We start from the raw sequence: 23464 nt of genomic DNA, 5'->3' as shown, positions 1-23464 counted from the left end.
AAAGTAGTCTTTTAAGCTACTTTCATGTGTTTTCAGGTTTAAAGGACATATTACATGAAATGATGCAATTTGGAGCTTTTGGAGCAAAACTGAGCTGGAATGTGGTGTATGTAAATGGAGCACGAGGAATGGACGTCCAAAACTAAACCCTAAGCCGTGGCCCCCCCATTTGATTATGCACCCTAATTCCTCTCCAAAACCGTGCAGCCACCATCACAGATTATTCCCCATTAATTCCCTTAATTTCCCATCAATCCGTGCATTTTATTCACACCCTAATTCCTCCTTATTAACCCTAACACTAATCAACCACCATCCCATTTTTAATTCTTATTCCCTAAGCCATTATCTCCCATTTCCTCTCCATAAACCGTGCAATTCTACTAACCCTAAATAAAATATTCTAAGCCATTCATTCCATTACCTTTCATCCCATTATTCCTTCCCACTAAACCATGCATCCACCATTCCATTTCATCTCCATAATCCATGCACTTCCACATATATACCTACCATTCACACTTAAATGCCCATTATCCCATTTTTTTAGCTTTTAATTCCACACCATCCCATTATCCTTTACATCCACTAAACCATGCATTCCATCCACCATAATTCCCACCATCCACACCTTTTCCCTTCCACCAAATACCTTAAACAAACATCCATTAACACCCATTCTCTTCCTATAAATACCCATTCATTCCATTCACCAAATCATCTCATTTTCCATTGTAATACACAAACACTTCCCCTTCTCCATCTTCTCCATTTCCACTCCATTCCACACTTCCATCCCCCCAACCAACCTATCCTTAAACCTTGTGCTACAACAACGAGGAAGAGAAGAGTGCCTAAACGTTCATACAATTCAAGTTTGAGTTGTTGGAATGTTTAGGTGTTTCTTTGATTTCAAAGTTTCATTTTAATTCTCTTTGTTTTGTACGTATAAGGAATGGAAGAGAAGAGTGCTTAAACGTTCATACAATTCAAGTTTTGAGTTGTTGGAATGTTTAGGTGTTTCTTTGATTTCAAAGGTATGAGGAACTAATCCCCCTTTAGCTAGGGGGTGATTCGAAACTATGTTTATATTTGCAATATGAATTGATTAACTTTCGTTGGAATTTCATAAGTTGTGGATTCAATTTGTTTAACCGTTTGATTGATAACTTATTTATGAATGTTTATTAAGAATGCGCGCTTAATTTTCATGCATAAATATGACGCTAGAATATAAGTGATTTTCACCTAATCGTTATGAACTTATATTCACAAGTAGTGGAGGTTGCTTATAAACAATCGCGTTAAATGAATTCTTGGCACGAGTTTCATGCTCATCATAGTAACGAATGCCTTGTCAACACTAGTTTTCATAATACTTAATGATCTTTGATTGTATCTTTATTGTGCTGTTCACGTAAAGGACTTTTGGAGAATGTTGTGAATTGCGTTGCGCAAACCCATCCAATTCATTAACTTAAGGAAAACTTGACGGTTAATTTAAGCGGACCTAATTAATCCGGAGTGTTGAGTTTCATAATTTATCGAAAGACCAACTGAGAATCAATCTTGTATGCAAGTATAACATGTGTGGAGAAGAACCCCTTAGCTAGCATTCATTCCATATTTCATCACATTCATATTTAAATTCTACCTTTAAATTACAATTTGTGCATTTAATTTATTTTCGTCAAAATCTCAATCCCCCTTTACTTTAGTGTCCAATTTAGTTAGAAAGTGTCTTAGTTTGTGTTTATAAGTGTTTTGTATTCTTTGAGTCTTTTGATTTGTTTTAGTGTTTTAATGTTTGTTTTACATTTTTGAGTCAGTTTCCAAGTGATTTAGTAATCCCTCCTAATCCCCGGTCCAGAACGATCCCTACTTACATCCATACTACAATTGTCAAAAAGAGGGTTTAATTTGTGCGCGTATAAATCTCGCATCAAACCACTTGAAGACTTTCAGGATCAAACAAAGGATCCATAAGGAATGAGGAGGATTAAGTTGCAGTGCCAGTAATGGACTCAGGAACGTCAATAGGCGCAGGACTATGAGAAGATGAAGGATTAAACACAAGTTGTGTAGTATGGAGAATGGAAGAACTTGACACAGGTTGTGATAATTGTGATGACACTGGTGGTAAAGAGGGAGAGACTAAAATATTATTAAGAGTAGGAACTAATGGTGGTGAGTGACTAACACGAGAAATGGATGGATTGGAAAACTGTGCAGACTGCGTTAATAAGCTAGAATAGGGAAACTCTAGTTCATTGAAAACCACATGTCTAGAAATATACACTTTATGTTTGAGAACATCAAAACATATGTATCCTTTGTATTGACAGACATAACCAAGAAACACACAATTAGTAGTTTTAGCTTGCAGTTTGGAAGTGTTGTAAGAGTGCAATAAAGGAAAGCTGAACAGCCAAATACTTTCAGGTGAGATAGAACTGGAAGTTTGTCAAACAATAACCATGTTAACCACCATGGATGACATTGATTATGCTGCTGTAAGAAGAAAGAAGAAGATTCGAAGAGAGAGAAAGAGCTAAAGAAAGAGAGAGAAAGATATTTTCTGTATTTCTTAACTTCCAAATTATTACATCTCACTTGTATTTATAAGCTACAAATCCTAACAACCTTGTCTAACTAACTCTCTACATGAGTGACAAGTGTCTTCATCTCAAACCATTGAATATTCCCTAACAATATTAACATACCAAATAAAGTTAGAAGTTCAGCTCTTCATGATTATACAATTGAAAGACATTAAACTAGCAAAACCCTACTTGTCGTTTTCATTTTGCAAAATAAATACCCAAAAATCATTTGTAAAACATTGCTGGAAGGACACTTGGTCATTAAGGAAATAAAATTAAAAGATAATGCATGCATAGTAACAGAGAGGAAACAAGTTATCGCCGTTGTTGTGTGCACTATGTACCAACAAGGGAGTAGGATTTTCTCCCCCTTTTTTTTTTTTTTCCCCCTCCTCTTTCCTTCCCTCCTATTCGAACGGTCACAGTAAAACTACGTCAGCATCTTATATTAAATTTTATGGAAAGAGAAAGACAAAATAGAGAATGTGAGAGGAGAAGATGGAAGGGAATGGAAAGAGGAGGGGAGAGAATCTTAAGAAAGAAAAATGGGAACTTAAAGGTAGTCTTTTCTAACTTTGAAAACTTGAATGGTATATTGAATGACTGCCAAAACGAAAATAAATTATTGACTAATTCAACATTTAAAACACAAAAAATCCTCCATATCTTTTTTTTGTTTAATGGGATGTGTATCTTGTGGAATATGTTTGTGGAAACACTAAAACAAATTTCTCTTTTTTTTTTTTTTTTTTTTGGTAAGGAGACAACTGGTGACAAGCCATAGTTATCCATTCCTTCTGGGGGCTGAAAAGACTCGCAGAGGCATTTCAGTCTTCCCCTAGCCACAAGTCTGGCTTCCACACTAGCATATTATACACTTATATTATTTTTAATTAAATTATTAATATTTCTTTAAATCCAAATTTATTGCCTAATTTTGTAGTGGATACCTTCGCTTGCCATGACCTTCTTATTACTGACTGTCAAATTTGGGATCACTGTATTCCTTCTTTTGCTCAGCATGCACTTCATTTTGATAATGTAGGGAACAGTTGTACTCGAGGGTTTCCGCTTTAATATAATTTCTTCTTGTTTCAAAAAAAAAAAAAATATTGGTGAAGTGAATATTCACCGTACACATTAAAATCTCTACATGTGCTTATGTGGCATGCAATGTGTGAGATCCCATATCATTCAGGGGAGTGGATCCTATATGCCTTACATGTACATACCCACCTCCAATTAGCATGAGGCTTTTTGGGAGCTCACTTGCTTCGGGTTCCATCGGAACTTCGAAGTTAAGCGAGTTTGGCTTAGAGCAATCCCATGATAAGTGACCAATTGGAAAGTTGCTCGTGAGTTCCCAAATACAAAACCATGAGGGCATGGTCGGGGCCCAAAGCGGACAATATCGTGCTACAACGGAGTGTAGCCCGGGATGTGGTGGAGCCCGGGTCGGGATGTAACAATTTGGTATCAGAGCCAATTCTTGGTCAGAAGTGTGCCAATGAGAACGTCAGGCCCCTAAGGGGGGTGGATTGTGAGATCCCACATCGCCCAGAGGAGTGGATCCTCTATGCCTTATATGTACATACCCACCTTCAATTAGCACGAAGCTTTTTGGGAGCTCACTGGCTTCGGATTCCATCGGAACTCCGAAGTTAAGCGAGTTTGGGCTAGAGCAATCCTATGATGGGTGACCCACTGGAAAGTTGCTCGTGAGTTCTTAGAAACAAAATCGTGAGGGCGTGGATGAGGCCCAAAGCGAATAATATCGTGCTAGGGTGGAGTGTAGCTCAGGATGTGGTGGAGTCCGGGTCGGGGTGTGACACAACGTGTGTTTGACAAATCGTACACGTGACACGTAACTCACCAAAAATAGACAACATCAAGAGTGACACATGTTGGCATTTGGCGGAAATTAATTAAATTTAAATTTTCATTAAATTAATTAATTGATTTAAATTTTAAATGTGATTGATTATTTGGGTCTTTATCACAAATGATCCCTGAGATTAATCAAACTTATCATTTTGGTCCCTTACTTTCAAAATCAATCAATGTTGTCCCTGACATTCACTATTGCACATCAATTTGGTCATTCCGTTAAGATTCCGTTAACTATTCTGTTAGTTTGTATGTGGGACCCACACATCCAATGAAATGGATACATGTGGATTACACAAATAAGGATTTTTATCACAAATAGTCACTGACATTGATCCAACTCCTTACTTTTGTCCCTGAGTTTCAAAAATCAATAAATTTGGTCCCTTACTTTCAATACCACAAGCCAATTTAATCCTTCCGTTAAAGTTTTGTCAATATTTTTTGTCTCACTAATCCAATCATATGGTGCCACATGGATTAACTATAAGAAACTATTTTTTTTAAGATTAAAAACTAAAAGTAAAAAAAGAAACTAAAAACCAAAACTAAAGAAAAAAAAAGTCATCGTTGTCTTCATCATGGTATCTCAAAAAGAAAATGAAGGCAACATGACATTACTAAAGTACTTGGTCTCCTGAACTCACCCTTTATTTTCTGTAGTGGGTTATAATCCTATGAAATTTAGATTGAGGTTTTTTTTTTTTTTTTTTTTTTCAATTGGGACGCAAAAAATGTCAGCGCATTCGTTGGTTCACTCTTAAAAAAAAAGCACACAAACGAAAAATATTGATGAATTAAAAGAATGACTAAATTGATGTGTGGTAGTGAAACTCAGGACCAAATTTATTGATTTTTGAAATTCAAGGACCAAAATAAGAAGTTTGATCAATGTCAGGAACCATTTGCGATAAAAACTCTTATTTTGTGTAATCCACATTTCACCATTTCATTGGATTTGTGGGCCCACATACAAACTAAAAGAATAGTTGACGAAATCTTAACGAAACAACCAAATTGATGTGCAGTAGTGAATGTCAGGAACGACATTGATTGATTTTGAAAGTGAGGGACCAAAATGATGAGTTTAATCAATCTCAGGGACCATTTGTGATAAAAACCCTTATTTGATTATTGATGAAGTCAAATCACGAACCAAGTCCAAAATTAAGTCTTGGTTCTTTTATCAATTAATCAAGTCCACAATCAAGGCAAATCCAGTCGTCGACAAGACTTGGAGAACCTATAAATACGAGGCTCCAAGACAAAGAAAGGGGCTTAGAAATTCATCCATACAACTAGCCGCTCAAACTCTCAAGCCCTGAAAACTCTCAAACACTTAGAAGATTCAGAAAACTCTCTGCATTCTTTGTCACACTTGTGAAGAACCACCAAGCAACCCTAAATGTGCCGGGTCCCCCATCACCACAAGCCAAAACCTTGAGGCGTTTTTTCGTTCTAGATTAAGTCACCACAACCCTCGGATCAACAACACACTTACTTTTTACAGTGGATGTCGAATAGAGAAATTCAAATTTGTAACAGAAATTGTAACCCTACATTTACATTAATACAATTATTATTCTATAGACTTTTATCGCAAGAATTTCTCGTTTACAATGACGTTTGTGTTTCTTTGCCAAGTAAAAACGATCCCAGGGCGAAGATGGCACAAGAAAATTGAAGGAGAAGCGAAAACCAAGAAGTCAAATTTTTTTTTTTCCCTTTCTTACTAGTAAATAACGTTAGCCGTTGTATACATCCAATTTTAGTAACCATCATTTTCAGACAAATTATAAGTTTTATGTGTTGCACAAGTCTTGAATATATTTTAAATGAGGGAGGTAGCGCCTTGGTCATTCAACTACCATGCACATTCAAATTGTAGAAAATGGTAATACATATGATAAAGACTTTAAGAAACAGATAATATGATAGAGGTAGATGATCTTTCTCTTTCATTCTCAAAAATATATATATCTCAGTTATTTAACTATAATAATGCTTCACCTTGTTGCAAGTCCAAACAAAAAAAAAAGGCCAATAACTGCACTTGGTGAAATACTGGACGGTGGGCTTCACAACTATATTTGTTTTTTCAACTAAATAACATGCATGGTTTTTAAAATTTGCATATGCGGCTGCCTTATTCAGCTGCTATATTTGATTCTTAGCTGAGCTCCGTAGCATTTGGCATTTGATGCCAAGAGATACATGTGCTCAATTTCATTTGATTGAATAGTTGATCAAGTTTTATATTGTTTGAAGAACTTTAATTGGTAAATTTTTTTTGTCACTCTAAAATCTTCGTTATTCAAACTCAAAACATAATATTTATGACCATTTAGTATTATGGTCTAGTGGTATTCATCTTCATTGGTAAGTGAGATATCTTAGGTTTAATTCTCGTCAAAGGCGAATTTGAACCATATTATTGTTAGCCCATTATAAGGCTTAGCTCACTTTCCTACCCTTTTAGTGTAGATAATATCATTTATTAAAAGAAAAAAAAATACAATATCTATGGATTTGACTACAATACTTATATTTATTTAATATAATTATCATTTCAACAGTCGGTCTTCTAGTTTGTTTATTGATTTAAAATATATCTAATCGTCAAATAATGATTGTACTAAATATATGGCAATATCAGGAAATAAGACTTGCCCTACAAAAACGTGCCCAACGGAACAATTTTCGTCGGTTAAAAACCTTTACCCGACGAACTTGTCATTTAGTAGGGAAAATTGGAAGGTTTACAGAAAGACTTTACAAATATTTGCAGAGCAAGTTTTTGTTTTTGTTTTTGTGTTTTTGTGTTTTTTTTTTTTTTTTTTTTTTTTTTTTTTTTGTTTGTTTTGTCGGGCAAGATTTTGGCGTCAAGAGAGAAAAAAAAAGCTCGCAATACCTTGAGGTTTGCAGTAGTTCGTCGGCTAGGTTCCTTTGCTCGACGATCATATTTGTTGGCTTACTATATATTGCGGGTTGTAGGGCAAGGGACCACAATGATGTGTTAAAATCCAACAGTGAAGCCCTTGCTCGACGGTGTCATAATGATTACCTGACAGAATGGTTCGTCGGGCAAACTCTTACTCATAAATTAGGTATGTGGACAATTAGGGATTCCCAGCTTATGGTATGTTATGGGAATGGAGCACCAAGGGTTATATGATATGTCCAACATGCGGTGAGGACACTTCGTCCTTTTGACATGCTAGAAATGTATGGTACTTGGGTCATCGAAGATGGCTCTCCTGAGATCACAAGTGACGTGACAAGTCTGAAACATTTGTTGGGACAACAGGGTATCAACGTCCTAGATTCAAACTCTTTCTCTTACTTTTAATGTAGATTAGTATCGACTATTGCTTGTATTTTAAAATATAAAAAAACCAATATGATTACGGAAAAGATTCAGGGTGATTGATTCTATTCTGACACGTATGTATACATCGAATTTTAATAAATATCATTTTCAGACAGGTTATAAGTTTCATGCGTTGCATAAGTCTTGAACGTATTTTATGATATCCCTGGAAAGGAGGGAGTAGCGCCTTGGCCATTCAACGACCACATTCAATGGTAGAAATTGTAATATACCCGTAGGATTTAGCATTTGATGACAAGAGATATATATATGCTCAATTTTATTTTGATTGAATAGTTGACCCAACTCTTTATGTTATTATTTGAAGGAAACTTCCACATCAATTGGTTTTTTTTTTTTCACAAAAAAATCTTCGTTATTCAAACTCAAAACACTATATTTATAGATTTGAATACAATACTTACAGATATTTAACAAATCATTTAAATCCAAGATTGTTTATTCATCTAAATGTAACACATAATATCTTTTTTTTTTTTTTTTTATTGTATGATTGTTCTGAAAATGAAAAAGATGCTAGGGGTTTTTCTTATTCTCTTCTCCACTGCATATATGATTCACAGGTTGGTTTTCTTCAAGAGGATTGGTTTGACTCGTCTTCTAGTGCTTAATTAGGTGATATTTTGATGAAGTTATTTATTTGATCAATCAGTCTGGATTCTCCACTATAGGCTTCAAGAAAATAATTGTTTCAAATACAACTGCATCAAATAAGGACAGAAACTGATTCAAAAGGCTTGAAATATTACAAGAACCCATAAATTAAGAACACCATCAAAGTGCTTGAACACGAGGACGGTTCAACAACACTCTTCTTCCAACATCCTTCAAAAACTTGATTTTGATTTTTTTGAGCGTGGCTACAACTTCTTGCATGTTTATTCTCTCGTCCAGTGGCTCCGCACAGCAAGCAAGAGCTAATCGCATAATCGACGATAAACAATCTATCTTAGTCACATAATCATGATCTTCCTCTTTTGCTACCAGTAGAGTGGCATCCACAACTTCAGCTATTGTTTCTGATAATAGTGAATTTGCAACCCATTGTTTTAGATTCATTTCCTCAACAAACATCTCATTTGTAGGCTTCATTTTTGTGAATGTTTCCATGACTACAATACCAAAACTGTATATATCCCCTTGCGTCGAAACAATTCCAGCCATTCCATACTCTGCAATATTAATATGCCAAAGAAAGTTAGAAGTCCAGTTATTCATGATTAAGGACAACACGTATAAGGTTGAAAGATATTAAACTAGAAATTAGATCACCTGGGGCCATATACCCAACTGTGGCTAGGGTCATTGTTCGGGTCATGGAATCCCCTAAACCCAAGAGTTTTGCAATGCCAAAATCCGCAACATGTGCAACCATATCATCATCTAGTAGTATATTGCTTGGCTTCAAATCACAATGGACAATTGGTACTGAATAACCATGGTGTAGGTATTCCAATGCCAATGCAACATCTACCATTATATTCAATCTCTTTAGGATATCAAAAGAAGAGTTTTGAGAATACAACCACTTCTCAAGGCTCCCATTAGGCATGTAGTTCAGTACCAAGCCTTTGAAATCCAACTGGCTGCAACAGCTGATGATTTTGATAAGATTTCGGTGCCGAATATTGCTTAGCATTTCACATTCCCTCTCAAAACTCTTGAAAGCCCCTTCTAGCTGCAAATCAAAAATCTTTACTGCAACATCTATCCCATCTGACAATGTTCCCTTATATACTGAGCCAAAACCCCCCCTTCCAAGTAAGTTGCTATTGTTAAATCCATTTGTCGCCCTTAGAAGTTCAAGGTGTGAAACTCTTCTCCAAAGAGATAGAGGTAACAAGGTAGCCTCTGTGGCAACTTCAACTTTCCTTTTCCTATGCAGTATAAATATAGCTACAAAGGCTAGGAATACCGTTGCTATTATTATTGCTGGAATAATATATTTCAAGTTGGACGAACTAGCTTTCCTTGAACTTGGTTGAAGTGTATTATTTTTGCATGGTGGGACATGGAGTCGAGCTGCGCCACACAACGCCTTATTCGAGACAAATGATAGAGCAGAGAAGTTTGTGAAAGGTCCGCCTTCTGGAATTTCCCCTTGGAGTTTGTTGAAAGACAAATTCAGGTACTTCAGATTCAAGAGTGCTTCTAGAGACTTTGGAATTGCTTCAGTCAAATTGTTCTTGGATAAATTTAAGTGTACCAAGCCTTTTAAGCTGCCGAATGAACTAGGAATAGGGCCTTCTAAATAATTCTTTGCCAAGGACATAGTAACCAAATCTAGAAGATCCCCAATGCTGCTTGGTATAATACCAAATAAATGGTTGCTTGATAAATCCAAGTACGACAGAACTTTCAACTTGCCAATATCTTGTGACAGAGATCCGTTTAGAATATTGGATGACAAGTCAAAGTACCAGACTTGTTCAAGCCTCCACAAAGTAGATGGTATTGTAGAAGTTAACAAATTGGACTTTAATGATAGCTTTCTAAGATTTGCAGCTAGATTACCAAAGCATGAAGGTATAAAACCAGAAAGTTGATTAGAACCTAAAACTAAATCAGCTAGTCTGGTTAGTTGACAAAGTTCATTGGGGATATGTCCTTGCAACTTGTTACCTAACAAATACAAACCTTGGAGACTCCCTAGTCTTCCAATAGAAATTGGAATTAACCCACTCAATTGATTGAGTTCCAGGTTTAAATATATCAAGCTGCTCAAGTTGCCAATTTCATTGGGAATGCTACCCTTCAATTTTCCTTCACTTAAAGATAGTTTTTGAAGCGATGTAGAGAGATTCCGAAAGGAAATAGGTAGAGGAGTGTTTAATGGATTACGTCCCAGGATGAATACCCTAAGATATCTAAGATTAGTGAAACAAGAAAGGATGTTCAATTCTGGAGTTGAAGTGTCAACCGTCAAATTATTCTGGTATAAGCCAAGATACTCAAGGTTTGTTAAGGCACATAGCTTGTTAGGAATAAACCCAGAAAAAGAGTTGTCAGTCATGTCTACGTAAGTAAGCTTTGAAGCATTGGAGATAGAGTTGGGAATTACTCCGCTGAGTTTATTCATTCCTACTACTATCCATTTTAGGTTTGGAATTCCAAGGCCTATGTCTGCTGGGAGGCTGCCTGAGAGTTGATTACCAACAAGTGAAATTTCTATCAGCTTAGACATATTGAAGATTGTGGACGGAATGGGGCCATTGAGATTGTTCATATTGAGTAACAAATACTGTAGATTTTGAAGATCGCCAACTTCAGACGGTATAGTACCTGTCATAATTAGTATTAGAACACAAGTTCAATTTTTTAGCATTCTAAAATATCATACTCCCAAATGGTTCACATCTTGTTCTAAACTATTTCAGAATGTGAAATATTTACTACACATAAAGATTGATGTAAGATAACTAAAAAGTCTTTTAAGACCATTTGTTGAAAAATGGTCACATTTATGTCAAAGATGGGAACTTTCTATTTTCAATCTAACTTAGGAAACCCTTTGATATGTATTTCAGAAGGGTAATGCTAGAGAGGCTAAATTTTGGAAACTAAATGACATGGAAGTTGATGATTGGTTTATTACTTAAACGTTGATAAACGTGCATATTCCTATTGGTGCCACATTATTTAGTTTACAAATTTAATCTCCAAATTTAGTCTCCCTAGCATTACCCATTTAAAATTTATGAAATTCTATGTGGCTTGTTTGATAACTATTTTGTTTTTAGTTTTTGTGTTTAAGATATGAGAAAATATACGAGGCACAGAGGGATGGGATAAGGGTGATGAGAGAGAGGAAGAAATAAAGAAGAATGAATTGAAATAAAATCGTGATAAGTATAGAAAATCACTTAAGTTGGTTTTTTTTATTTTTTATTTTTTTATGCTTTTTTGTTTTTTTGTTTTATATTTCATATACACTCCCACCAACCTTCACACTCACGTATTCCTAATTTCTCCTATACATTCTCCCCAACTCTATAATACAAAAATAAAAATTACACAGTTACCAAACCGTCCCTTAAAATTTTTAAACTATTCATGATTAATACCCTAATTTATTTATTCATTGAACAGGATAGAAGAAGCACCATGAGAGGGACGGGGGAAGGATGTGTCTAGATGATTGGAACCAGAGAATATTAGATAAATAGACTTGGCAATTAAGTACCTGTCAAGGTGGTGTTGGAAATATCAAGCTCTGTTAACTTGGTCAAGTTCCCAATAGTTCTTGGTATGCTTCCATTGAAATTGTTGAAGGCCAATACCAAATTAAGAAGCTCCGCGCACTGCCATAACTTGTGTGGAAGTGGACCATCAAATTGGTTGTTCACCAAATTCAACAGCTGAATACCTGGAAGATGCTGGCATATATTGTCTGGCAAACTACCACTTAAGTTGTTTTGGGCTAGAGCCAAAATTGTCAAAGAGGACATGTTGAAGACAACAATAGGAATATGACCTTTTAGGGCATTACCCTGCACAAACAACCTTTCCACCTGATCTTTACTGCCAATCAAGTTTGGGATTTCTGAAAAATCAACACATATGTGGAAAAATTCAGTAGGCAATATTAGACAAGCTTATATTGCTATAACAAACTTTACGGAGTTATAACCACAAATAATCAACTATAACAGATACATTATAACAATGAAATGGCTGGAACAAAAAGTAAAAATATTCGAAATAAACTGACTTGGCACCAGATAGGGGATTGCATAGTCGCAATGTCTTACAAAACTTTGCCCCTTCTCGTTGTTTGAAGTTCAATGGACGTGTATCTCCTAGGATGCAACTCACCTATAAATTAAGGATCCAGCATTGACCTCTGGCAAACTTTTGTATGCTTCTCTCGCAAATGGAACTATTTGTATGTGAAATTATTTAAAGAGATTTTTACAGCAGCTTGTATGTGTTGTAATTTATATTTCACATTGTATGATTGTCCAAGTCTTTGGTAGATTTGGTCCCGTGACTCTTTCCTATTTAGCACTTGTATTCCTTGCAGAGTAAGTTTCTCTCACCTTATGGTTTACAATAAATAAGGGCACTGATATTATGGAAATTACATTCTACAATTTCTTTAAGCATTATTCTCTCCACTCTCTCTTGGTTGCGCGTCTCTCTCCCTTTGGTAAAGTGGGAAAATTACATTATCAAGCACGCTCTTGATGTTGCGCTAAGGAATCTGAATGGTATTTTTTGCCACAAACCAATTCACACCTCATCAAACAATCCAAGTTCTTCTAAAACATAGTCTCAATTGTTGATAATTTTACAACCTTAATTGCATGAAATATTCACCATAATGTATGAATCCAACTTTTACATTATCCAAACTACACATTCTACTGTTCTCAAAAAACAAAAAGCAAAAAAAAAAACCTATACATTCTACTTAAATTATGTTCTCATTATATTATAGATCTATTATTTTGTGAATTGATGATTGTGAAAGAAAAAAGAAAAAAAACGAAGAAAACCAAAATGAGGGATTTTCTACCCAAAATAGCATGAGCCACGGTGTAGAGCCGTTGGAGCTGAGTCGCCAACAAGCCAAGGCCTGTAGGCCACACTATTGAGCCAAGCCACCTAAGTCACCGAGCTTATGGGCCGGGTTGACCTAATCCGTTGACCCAACCCGCTCAAAATATTCTTTAGAATCTTTCTGGAATATTCTTTAGAATATTCTTGAAATATAATATTCCATATTTTGACTTTATGAAATTTTCTCGGGAACCCTCTTAGACTAATTTTGACGTCCTAAATCTTTTTTTGACATCCGTTTAGTGAAATTCTGAAGTTTTGACGTAGTTGATTGGCTCAGTGTCTCGGTTGACTATTTGGGTCAACTGTTGACTTTTTACAAAATTTTCCCAGGATCCCACTTAGGGTAATTCGACGCTCCGATTCCATATTCCCGCTCCGTTTTCCCAAATTCAAGCATTTTTAGTAGGGTTTTACTAATTGATCTCTTTATGTGTTTAGGTGCGTTTATTAATGGCAATCTCGTTCTCCCTAGTTTGAACAGCTCTTCGGGGACAAAGTATCTGTAACTGGACCCCTTCTTAAATTGCATGATTTTTACTAAATGCTAGGCTTGCATTCACGAAAAGCATGATTTCGTGATTTTACATTTTATGCATTTTTTATGATTTATCGAATTATGTTTTACGAAACGTTATGAATTATTGGATTTACACATATGAAATATTACGAATTTACGAATGATTTATTATGGTTTATGAATTGACGCTTTGAGCTTTTGAGCTTTTGAGTTCTGATGATTTAGAAAGATTATAATTTATGTTTTCGGTGCTTATTTAATGGATGATCATACAACACATACACACAACCTGAGTATGTATACGTCTATGGCCATATGACACAACTGAGGATATTTATGACATACTTCCAACTTCACTAGCAAAGTTAGTGTCAGACAACTTCACTAGTCACGGCTAGTGTCAGTGTGTTATGTGTATGTTTCTTTTATAGCATAACTCAGAGTCGTATAGCTTCATCTTCAGGTGATGGGACCTACCATATTTCTTCACTGGCGTAACCCAGTGTCGTACAACTTCACCCTCGGGTGATGGATATGATAACCATTCTAAAATTGTGCATAAAATCAAGACTTTGAAGAACAAATGAATGAATCTCTAGAGAGAGAACATATGAAAAAAAAATGATATTTTGTATTGATGAATGTTGAATGAATTACATTTACATAGCTTGGTCGGTTATATAGAGTTCTAGAAACTTAGCACCCAAGCTACAGAGCCAACTACCACAACCAACTCCTAACAATCTATTTAACAGATTGTGCTGACATGGCACTCCAAATACTAATAGCCTAACATCCTTATGCTGATATGGCTCACCTACTAGCAGATTACATTCAACATCCCCCCTCAACATCAACTAAGATTTCCTAGTTTGAGATTGTAAAAGTGTTTAATAAAGGATAGACTATGTTGCCCTTTGGTCAAAATGTTTGTGTTTGATCTTCAATGGGAATATACAAAACCTCCAAACCTCCTTGTTGTACAAGTTCCCAAACAAAATGATAATATGTGTCCAGATGCTTTATTCTAGAATGGAACATTGGATTGGCACTGAGAGAAATGGCAGACATATTATCACAATGAATACTTGGTGGATGAGACAGAAAAACTCCCAAATCCTTCAATATGTTTCTTACCCATGCTATATCAGCAATAGTGTGTGCTAGTGCTTTGTACTCAACCTCAGTAGAACTTCGAGAAACTAAAGTTTGCTTCTTAGATTGCCATGATATAGGATTATTACCTAAGAACACAACATAACTAGTAATTGACCTCTTTGTGTTCAAATCAGCTGCCCAATCAGAGTCTAAGAAAGCATTTAATTGGGATGTTATTGTTGTAGAATATAAAACTCTAGTGTTCATTGTCCCTTGTAGGTATCTGAGGATTCGTTTCACAGCTCCAAAATGAACTTCAGTAGGTGATGACATGAACTGATACATAGTATTGACTGCATAGGCAATGTCTGGCCTAGTAAAGGTCAAGTATTGCAAAGAACCTACCAAACTCCTATACAAGGTTGGATCTGTCAACAAAGTACATTTTGACTCTAGCAATTGATGGTGTGGTTTACATGAAGTAGGGGCTGGTTTACATGTTTCTAGACTAACTTTATTAATCAAATCCTTGATGTATTTGGACTGATTCACAAAGATATCACCATTGTCCTTGTATTGAATCTGCAACCCCAAAAAATATGTGAGTTTACCCATGTCTTTCAAATCAAACACTGTAGATAACTCATGAATCACTCCTTGTATCTTATTAGAATTAGAACCAACAAATCCTTGAGGTTGCTTCATGTATACTTCCTCTTGCAAATCTCCATGAAGAAAAGCATTTTTAATGTCCACTTGTCTAAGATTCCAATGATTCATAGCAGCCAAAGCTAAAACAACCATCACTGTAGTGTGTCAAACCACTGAACTAAAAGTATCCAGATAATCAATGCCATGTTCTTGAGAAAATCCCTGAGCAACAAGTCTTGCTTTATATCTTGAGATTGTACCATCAGAATACTTCTTTACTTTATGGACCCACTTGTTTCCAACTATAGCTCTATCTTCTGGATATGCAACCAAAACCCAAGTTCTCCGAGCTCTTAATGAATCATACTCTTTTTGCATTGCTGCTTGCCATTGTGGGATTGTTGATGCCTTTCTAAAAGATGTTGGTTCTTGTATATCACATATTTCAAATAAGAATGAACATTCTTCAGTGAATGGATCTTTTTCAATAATTTGTAAATAATGAAGTTCAGGGAATGAAACTAGCAAAGCTGCATAATTCTTTCTTATAATAGCACCACTTTTTAATCTGGTTTTCATGGAATGTGTAGATTCAGAAGCAAAAGGGTATGGTTCAGGAGTAGATGAAAATGAAAAAATTACCTCGAGTTGGTTAGTTAAGTGGACAAGCAACATTGATGTTGTACCAGAAGTAGGAGAAGAGTGATGATTTGTATGATGAAACTGCAAGTTGTTGTCATTTGTCTCTTTGTGCTTTGAATTCTCAGTTATATCAACAGTGTGTTGGGAGTTTGAATTAACAGATGGAATGCTTCTGTCACTAGTACCTAAAGATTGACTCATCTCATATACTAACATATCTCTTCTTTCTTGAACCATGGCTTGATCATTATGGATATGCTGAGATACCCCTCTTGGTGCATTGAGTTGTATAATTACTAGAGAACTAAACTTCTCTGAGTTTCCCTTGAACCATGAGTAGCACAAATATGCCTAAATAGAAAGACATCTTCATCATGTATCACACTTCTGGAAATAATAAATTTCTTTGTTTGAATGTTGTAGCATAGTACCCCTTTATAGCCAGTAGCAAATCCCAAAAAGACACATTGTATTGATCTAGGTTGAAGTTTGTTCTCATTAAATGGTATGAGGAAAGGATAAATAACCATTCCAAAAATCTTCAATGAATGAATATCAGGTTTGCATTTGAACAGAACATGATATGAGGATTTCATGCCTAGATTCTTGCAAGGCATTCTATTTATCAGAAAAAACAGCATAAGAACAATTATGATACCAAATTGAGTTAGGAGTTTTGCATCTGACATTAAACTAATGTTCCCCTATTCAACCGCCCTACCCATTTAGATACTTTATGATATTGGTTGATGTGATATCTACTTGAGTAATTACACACTCAAGGGGAGAGAGAAGTGCGGTGAATCCATGGTTCTAAAAGACGCTACTAGTCGAGCAGTGGGTTGAAGCTTAACACTTAAGCAGACTAGATAGATTTAAGTAAATTTATTGTATATCATATAAATAAGTACCTATTTATACTTAAAAAAAACTATACTTATATTGAGAATTTGAAAAAGATAAAATGCAAAATAGAAGAATACATAATATATTATTTATACAACATATAAGTTTATTGAGAAAAGTGTCTTCAATTTTGGCATTGTCATATTTGTATGATATTTCTCAAATGAGGAATGCTTGTTTGCATGTATTAATATAAGATTTTGTTAATTATTTAATTAATTAAGTATTATTGTAATTCCTTGTGGTTCATTGTTGGTGGATTAAAAAAGTGGGCTGCATGAGTGACTTGTCATGGCCTACAAACCTTTTTGGCCCAAAACTTATCAGCTCGACTTTACAAAAGCGGTGTCGTTCGCCAAATTAAAAGAATTGCTATATGCCTTCTGCAACTCTACTCTGCCACGCGCCGCCGCCATCCTGCCTAATTTGTAGGTGGCAACCTACAGCCACCTTTCCAGGCAGCCACTTATGCGCGGCCGAATGCACTGTCCACTTTCCTTCACGGTTATGGATTAATCGAGGCAGCTGACTACCGCCGAGCGACTAAAGCGTCATCGAGACCAATTTTTAGAACACTCGGTGAACTATAGTATGTAATTAAATATAGGGGAAGAAAAACTAGTGTAATACATCCAAAGATGTTGATTACAAAATTACTAAGAAGTCCATGCACTGAAGAGGGAAGACTTAACCACCACGTCTTGATGTTAAGAATTTCAAAGCCTACTAAAACATGAAAAGGCGCAAAACAAAAGGTGTGGTTGGGCAAAAATAATCATTTTTAAAACCTTTCTTTTTCAAAGTATAAGTAACCTCTTACCATAAAACAAGTATGAGTTCGCAAAATATTGTACTTTGTAAGTATGCAAAATGAGGTATTAAATTAATAATAATACTCATACTCAAAATATAAAACCATTTACAGGAATGAGGCAAGTAAAATTGCAATTCCAAAGTATGTCATCGCTGATGATGATGATGATGATAATAATAATCAATGGCATCAACGGAAAGATGATATTTAAGTAGTAGATAATCACACTCAATAATCAACATATAAAGGATGCTCATCACAATTAATGCAAACATACAAGCTCATGCAGAGATATTCATACATAAAACATGCTGAGTGTTTAAGGTTTACACTCTAGTACTACATACATATGAAGTTGGCACAAAACACTTACATAAGAGTCCTAGTTGCCTATTGCAATCTAGGACATGCTAGCACATATATTGGATCCAATAAAAACGTAACAGTGCATGTGAACATAAACATAAAGCTAATTCTTAGCCCGGAAATACAAATAAAGAACCTATGAACACCGTGTAAACATTCATAATGAGTAAGTCAGTCATCTAAAAACATGACATGGATAATATGTCAAAACACAAGTGTCAAACCGTAATCTCACATAAAGTATTTTAAATCCAAGAGTAAAGTACAATGGTGAAACTTTGCCGAGCAAGATTCACCATTCATATAAATCACATCGCCGACAACACATAAAGTATTTGTGCTTTTAAAGTAAACGTAAAGCAAAGCAAAGCATGATATAAAAACATATCATAAAAACACGTTTGAAAACATATAATGTAATAGTTTAAAAAGGAAACCCCACTGACAGTCATGTCGTCAGATTGAAGTTACCTTGTGGGCTTCAAAGGTTCTCAAGATATGTTTCACTTAAGCAAGAAACCACATTAATAAAAGCTAAGAGCATTTTGAGTGGAGTCTTAAAATAGAGACAACCACTGTATATAATGGGTATAAAACAAATATAGACACAAATGAATCTCCAATGGTTTGCAAAGTGAGTCCTTAAAGTATAGGGACTCATCGGATACATAGTGTATGTCCTCACATATAAGGATTGTATAAGAACAACCTTGAGTGAAAAAACAGAGCCCACAATTTTGATTGAAACATTTAATGCTTTAAAATAATTAGAAAAGGTTAATATAAACAAGAATATGTGCACCTTAAATGGAAAACGAGGCCCACAATCTTGATTGAATAAAATGTTTTTTTTTTTTTGAATAAATGATATTTTCTACACTAAAAGATAGAGGGTAAGCTTAACCTCATAACGGGTAAGCAATAATTTGGTTCAAATTCGCCTTTGGTGAGAATTGAACCTAAGACTTCTCACTTACAAATAAAGATAAATACCACTAGGCCGTAGTACTAAGTGGCAATAAAATGCTTTTAGTGTTTTTAATTTTAGTGCTTTTAATTAATTAAAAAAAAGTTAACATAAACACAAAATGTGCACCTAAACAAATTATCATATAAAATCATAAAAACTTCAAATTTAAGGATTCCACTATTAGGACCCCCACCAAAAAAAAAAAAATGGCAGCAATAATCTTTAGGGACACAAAGATTCCCTTTAAGCCCTTAAATAAGTACTCTAAACTTTGTTCCTCTTGCAGGCACTCGTATTGCTGAGTGCTACAATAATATGCCAAGAGAATAGCTCATACATGTCATGAGAATGAGTCAACCAAAGACAACGATTTCTCTTCAAGGAGCATTTTAATCATTTCACCCCTCTGATGATTAAAATATTCTAATTTTCGGACAGCTGTAACATTATTTGTACTCAATCTTCAACAAATGTGTTTAAATTATTCAGCTGGCCCTTTGAAGAGGGTTTTGTAACTTTTGTACTCAATTTACGGATTTTACTTCCATTAGGAACGTGTTACAATGTGATAAACATAAAAATGTGGTATATCTAACATTAATCTAACAATGCAGAATGACAAAATCAAGTCTATGGTACCTTCGAACATGTTAAAGTCAAGGAATATCCTCTTGAGCATGGTTAAGTTTCCAATTTCTCTTGCTATGCTACCTGTTAAGTGAAATATGTAGACACCCAGTCGTAGTTAAAAAGGGAACCAACAGAGTAAGTTATATAATAACTGCAACAAGAGTATATGTAATTGTGTCATACCTTCGAAATTGTTATATCCAAGTAACATCTCCTGCAACATTGTTAACTTCTCGACTTCTCTTGGTATGGTACCTATCAAAGTTTAGGCTTGTAATACATAAAGATAAGGAAAAACTAAATAAACTAGCAGATAAATAACATGGTGTTAAAACAAAAGTAAAGTAATGAATCACAAAGTTTTCCAGATAACTTGTTTGACAACTGGTTTGGCTGTACGTACCGGATAGCTCATTGTTTCTAAGATTAAGTACTTGCAGTGCAGATAAGTTGAATATAGCATTTGGTATGGAACCTGAAAATTGATTACCATACAGATCGAGTGTTTGAAGTTTAGATAACGAACCAAACCATGATGGTATGGTTCCTTTAAACTCGTTGAATCTAAAGCTAATAAACTTCAATCTTCGTAGATGAGACAACTCTGTGGGCAAGGTACCACCAAAACTGTTGTTTCTAAATTCAAGACCAACAAGAAATGAGAGGTTGCCAAGGTGGGGAGGAATGGTGCCCGTGAGACCCATGTAGGAGAGATTCAAGGCTGTCACTCTAAGGTGGTGTACACCGCAAGTAACGCCAACCCAGTTGCAAATGTCGGAATTGGAGTTAGACCAGTTGGTTGTCAAGATGTTTTGAGCGTCAATAGTTATATGGGATTTGAGAGCAAGAAGAGCGGACTGGTCTGTGCTGATGTTGGTTTGTGCTGCTACTGAACCCACTGTTAAGATAGCCATGTATACGGAACAGTATTGGAATAGCAGCAGCAACAACAAAGTTGTCGACGAGAGGAAACAAGTTCTCGCCATTGTGTCTACTGTTCAGGCGGCTAACTATTGATGTGGAAAATGTGGTGTAGTCTGCAGTGATCACTCTCTGGAAACAAAAAAGAGAGAAGAAATTGGAGTTCAAAGGTTGCTTAGACTTTTTGTATTTTGGAACTTCAATTTATAAACATTTGAAACATAATAATCGTCCATATCTATTTTATTTTGTTTAATGGGGTCCGTATTTTGTTGATTGTGTCAATTCAACAACATGTTCCTCTAAAACTACTGGAAGAATGAAAAGTGTTGAGAATGAGTCACAAATTAATGGGAGGATGAATCTTGCATAAGCTTATAAGAGGTTGGGCTACTCCTCATATTACCAATTGGTTTTATGGTGCAACCTAAACTCTCTTCATGATATTAAAGAAGGCTGTCCCACGTGTGAAGTCAAACAGCCACACGCACTCCACGTCACCCCGTTGTGTTGTTCACGTGTTAAGCTTGAAAATTTGCCATACGTGAAGGGTGAAGTCAAACAGCCACAAGCACTCCACGTCATCCTGTTGTTTTGTTCACGTGTTGGGCTTGAAAATTTACCACATGTGAGGGGGCATGTTGAGAATGAGTCTCACATTGATGAGAGTATGGACCTTGCATGTGCTTATAAAAGGTTTGGCTACCCCCTATATTGTCAATTGGTTTTACGGTGAAACTTCAACTCTTTCTTCAAAGAGTTTGAATGACACGGTGAATTAAAGAGAAAAGTATTGTCCATTAAGGCAATCCATTATTTGCATACTAAATAGAATTATGCGTACAGACACCTTGTTTTATTACTTGTGAGTATATATGTGTGTGTGTGTGTTTGCGTGTGTTTCTAATCCATTGTGGTAAATATCCTGCAATAATTACAATTATAATTCATAAGAGTCTACAAGAACCGAAGAAATTGAGGTTTAATCATTAAATTAATTGGTAATACGGGGAGTAACTCAACTTACTTATAAAGAACTTGTAAGGTTTCTTCTTTCTCCCACGTGGGATTCATATATACTTTCAACACACACCCTCACATGTAACACGTAGAGGACATAAATTTGGTGACATGTAACACATGTGCCTGTTAGGCTTTACTCAAGAGACAATCTGCTCTGATATCTTAAAGTAGTTGAGGTTCCACCATAAAATCAATTAGCAATATGAGAAATAATTCAACTTACTTATAAGCTCATGCATGATACCTTCTTTTTCCGGATGTGAAATTAATACTCTTAACAAAAACCAATAATTATGTTGAAGACTCCGGAGTGATTAATGTTGAATAAAGCAAAATGTCTCACATGAACTATCTCCCAAAACAAATCATAACTTGTATCAAATTGTTCTACTTTTAATTGTATCAAAAGCTTTTTCATAAAAACCCAACACCTATTATTTGCACGAGTGTTTTAAGTGGAGAAGTACTGATGCTATTATTGATAGGCTGCAGCCCATCTCTCTAAAACATTAATAATTTGTTCTAATCTAACACGCATGTGTACATTGAATTTAGCAATTATCATTTTCAGACTCATTATAAGTTTAAGGAGAAATGCTAAGATGACTCTTTTAGAGTTGGAATTTTTATAAACTTTCTGTCACCTCACAGTTTAACGTTAATTCTCCTCTTAACGTTATAAAATATTGTGTCAAAAATATAAGTTAGCAGAATTTACAAAGTCTCACTAATTTAAGTTTAAGTGTTGCATAAAGTCTTCCAACTAATTTTATGATACCGACAGAAAGGAGGGAGGTAGCGTCTTGGTCATTCAACTACGAAGCCCTGCATTCAAATGGTGCCCTACTGAATCATTATTATATAATAGTTATTAAGCAGATTATCTGATATGAATGAACTGTAATGATAATAATAAACCTTGTTGGAAGTCCAAATTGAAAAAAATGGCAATAGTGGTTGAACTGATGAAATGGTGGAAATATGTGGACGGTGGGCTTCCCAAGTATTAATTTTTTTTTTTTTTTTCTACTAACATGCATGGTTTTCAAAATTTGCAAACACAGCTGGCAGCTGCCTTATTTGATTTCTACGGCAGCTATATTTAATTTTTAGCTCTATATCTTTCCAATCCAGATGAAGTATTCAGCCAAGAGTTGTGACCAATTAAATTAACATTAAATTAATTAATATAATAGAAAAAATTATTGAAGTTTTTTTATTTTTAAATTATGCGGGAGAAGGGTTGGGTTATTAAACTTCTAGATTTTCTTTGTAAGTCTTAATAGTGTGTTTGCTCTTCTAAATACTTGTTCAGTTGTTCACATTATTATCTCTTTTGTCCAATTTTTTTAAGAGTATAGATCAAGCTGGGTTCTTAATTAGCAAGACCTAAGCCATTGAGTGTATCATGACTTTTTTAGAGTACCAATAGCAACTCAAAGAAAGAAAAATAAAACAGTAGTTATATCACGAATATGTG

The 23464-nt window shown here is 35.2% G+C and overlaps 1 protein-coding gene across 1 annotated transcript; it reads right to left on the bottom strand.

Moving 5' to 3' along the window:
- Positions 1-8655: 8655 nt before the first annotated feature.
- Positions 8656-20954, bottom strand: LOC108867116 (probable LRR receptor-like serine/threonine-protein kinase At3g47570). The gene is made up of 8 exons (XM_048570229.1): positions 20444-20954; positions 20224-20295; positions 20050-20121; positions 15973-16140; positions 15673-15852; positions 12065-12424; positions 9154-11163; positions 8656-9053 (listed from the first exon to the last, which is right to left on the bottom strand). The coding sequence occupies exons 1-8, from the start codon at positions 20952-20954 to the stop codon at positions 8656-8658; spliced, it is 3771 nt and encodes a 1256-aa protein (XP_048426186.1).
- Positions 20955-23464: the final 2510 nt, after the last annotated feature.

The sequence above is a fragment of a genome, unplaced genomic scaffold (assembly GCF_019419815.1).
Source record: "Pyrus x bretschneideri cultivar Hongxiangsu unplaced genomic scaffold, Pyrus_bretschneideri_v1 Contig52, whole genome shotgun sequence".
Lineage (NCBI taxonomy): Eukaryota > Viridiplantae > Streptophyta > Magnoliopsida > Rosales > Rosaceae > Pyrus > Pyrus x bretschneideri.
The sequence above is the reverse complement of the archived record's forward strand: the minus strand, read 5'-3'. Positions and strand labels throughout refer to the sequence as shown.

Coding starts and splice junctions, on each gene's coding strand:
- LOC108867116 (XM_048570229.1), bottom strand. CDS start 20,954: ATGGCTATCTTAACAGTGGGTTCAGTAGCAGCACAAACCAACATCAGC. Junction 20,122..20,223: donor TGGATATAACAATTTCGAAG/GTATGACACAAT, acceptor TTCACTTAACAG/GTAGCATAGCAAGAGAAATT. Junction 9,054..9,153: donor AGTTGGGTATATGGCCCCAG/GTGATCTAATTT, acceptor TTAATATTGCAG/AGTATGGAATGGCTGGAATT.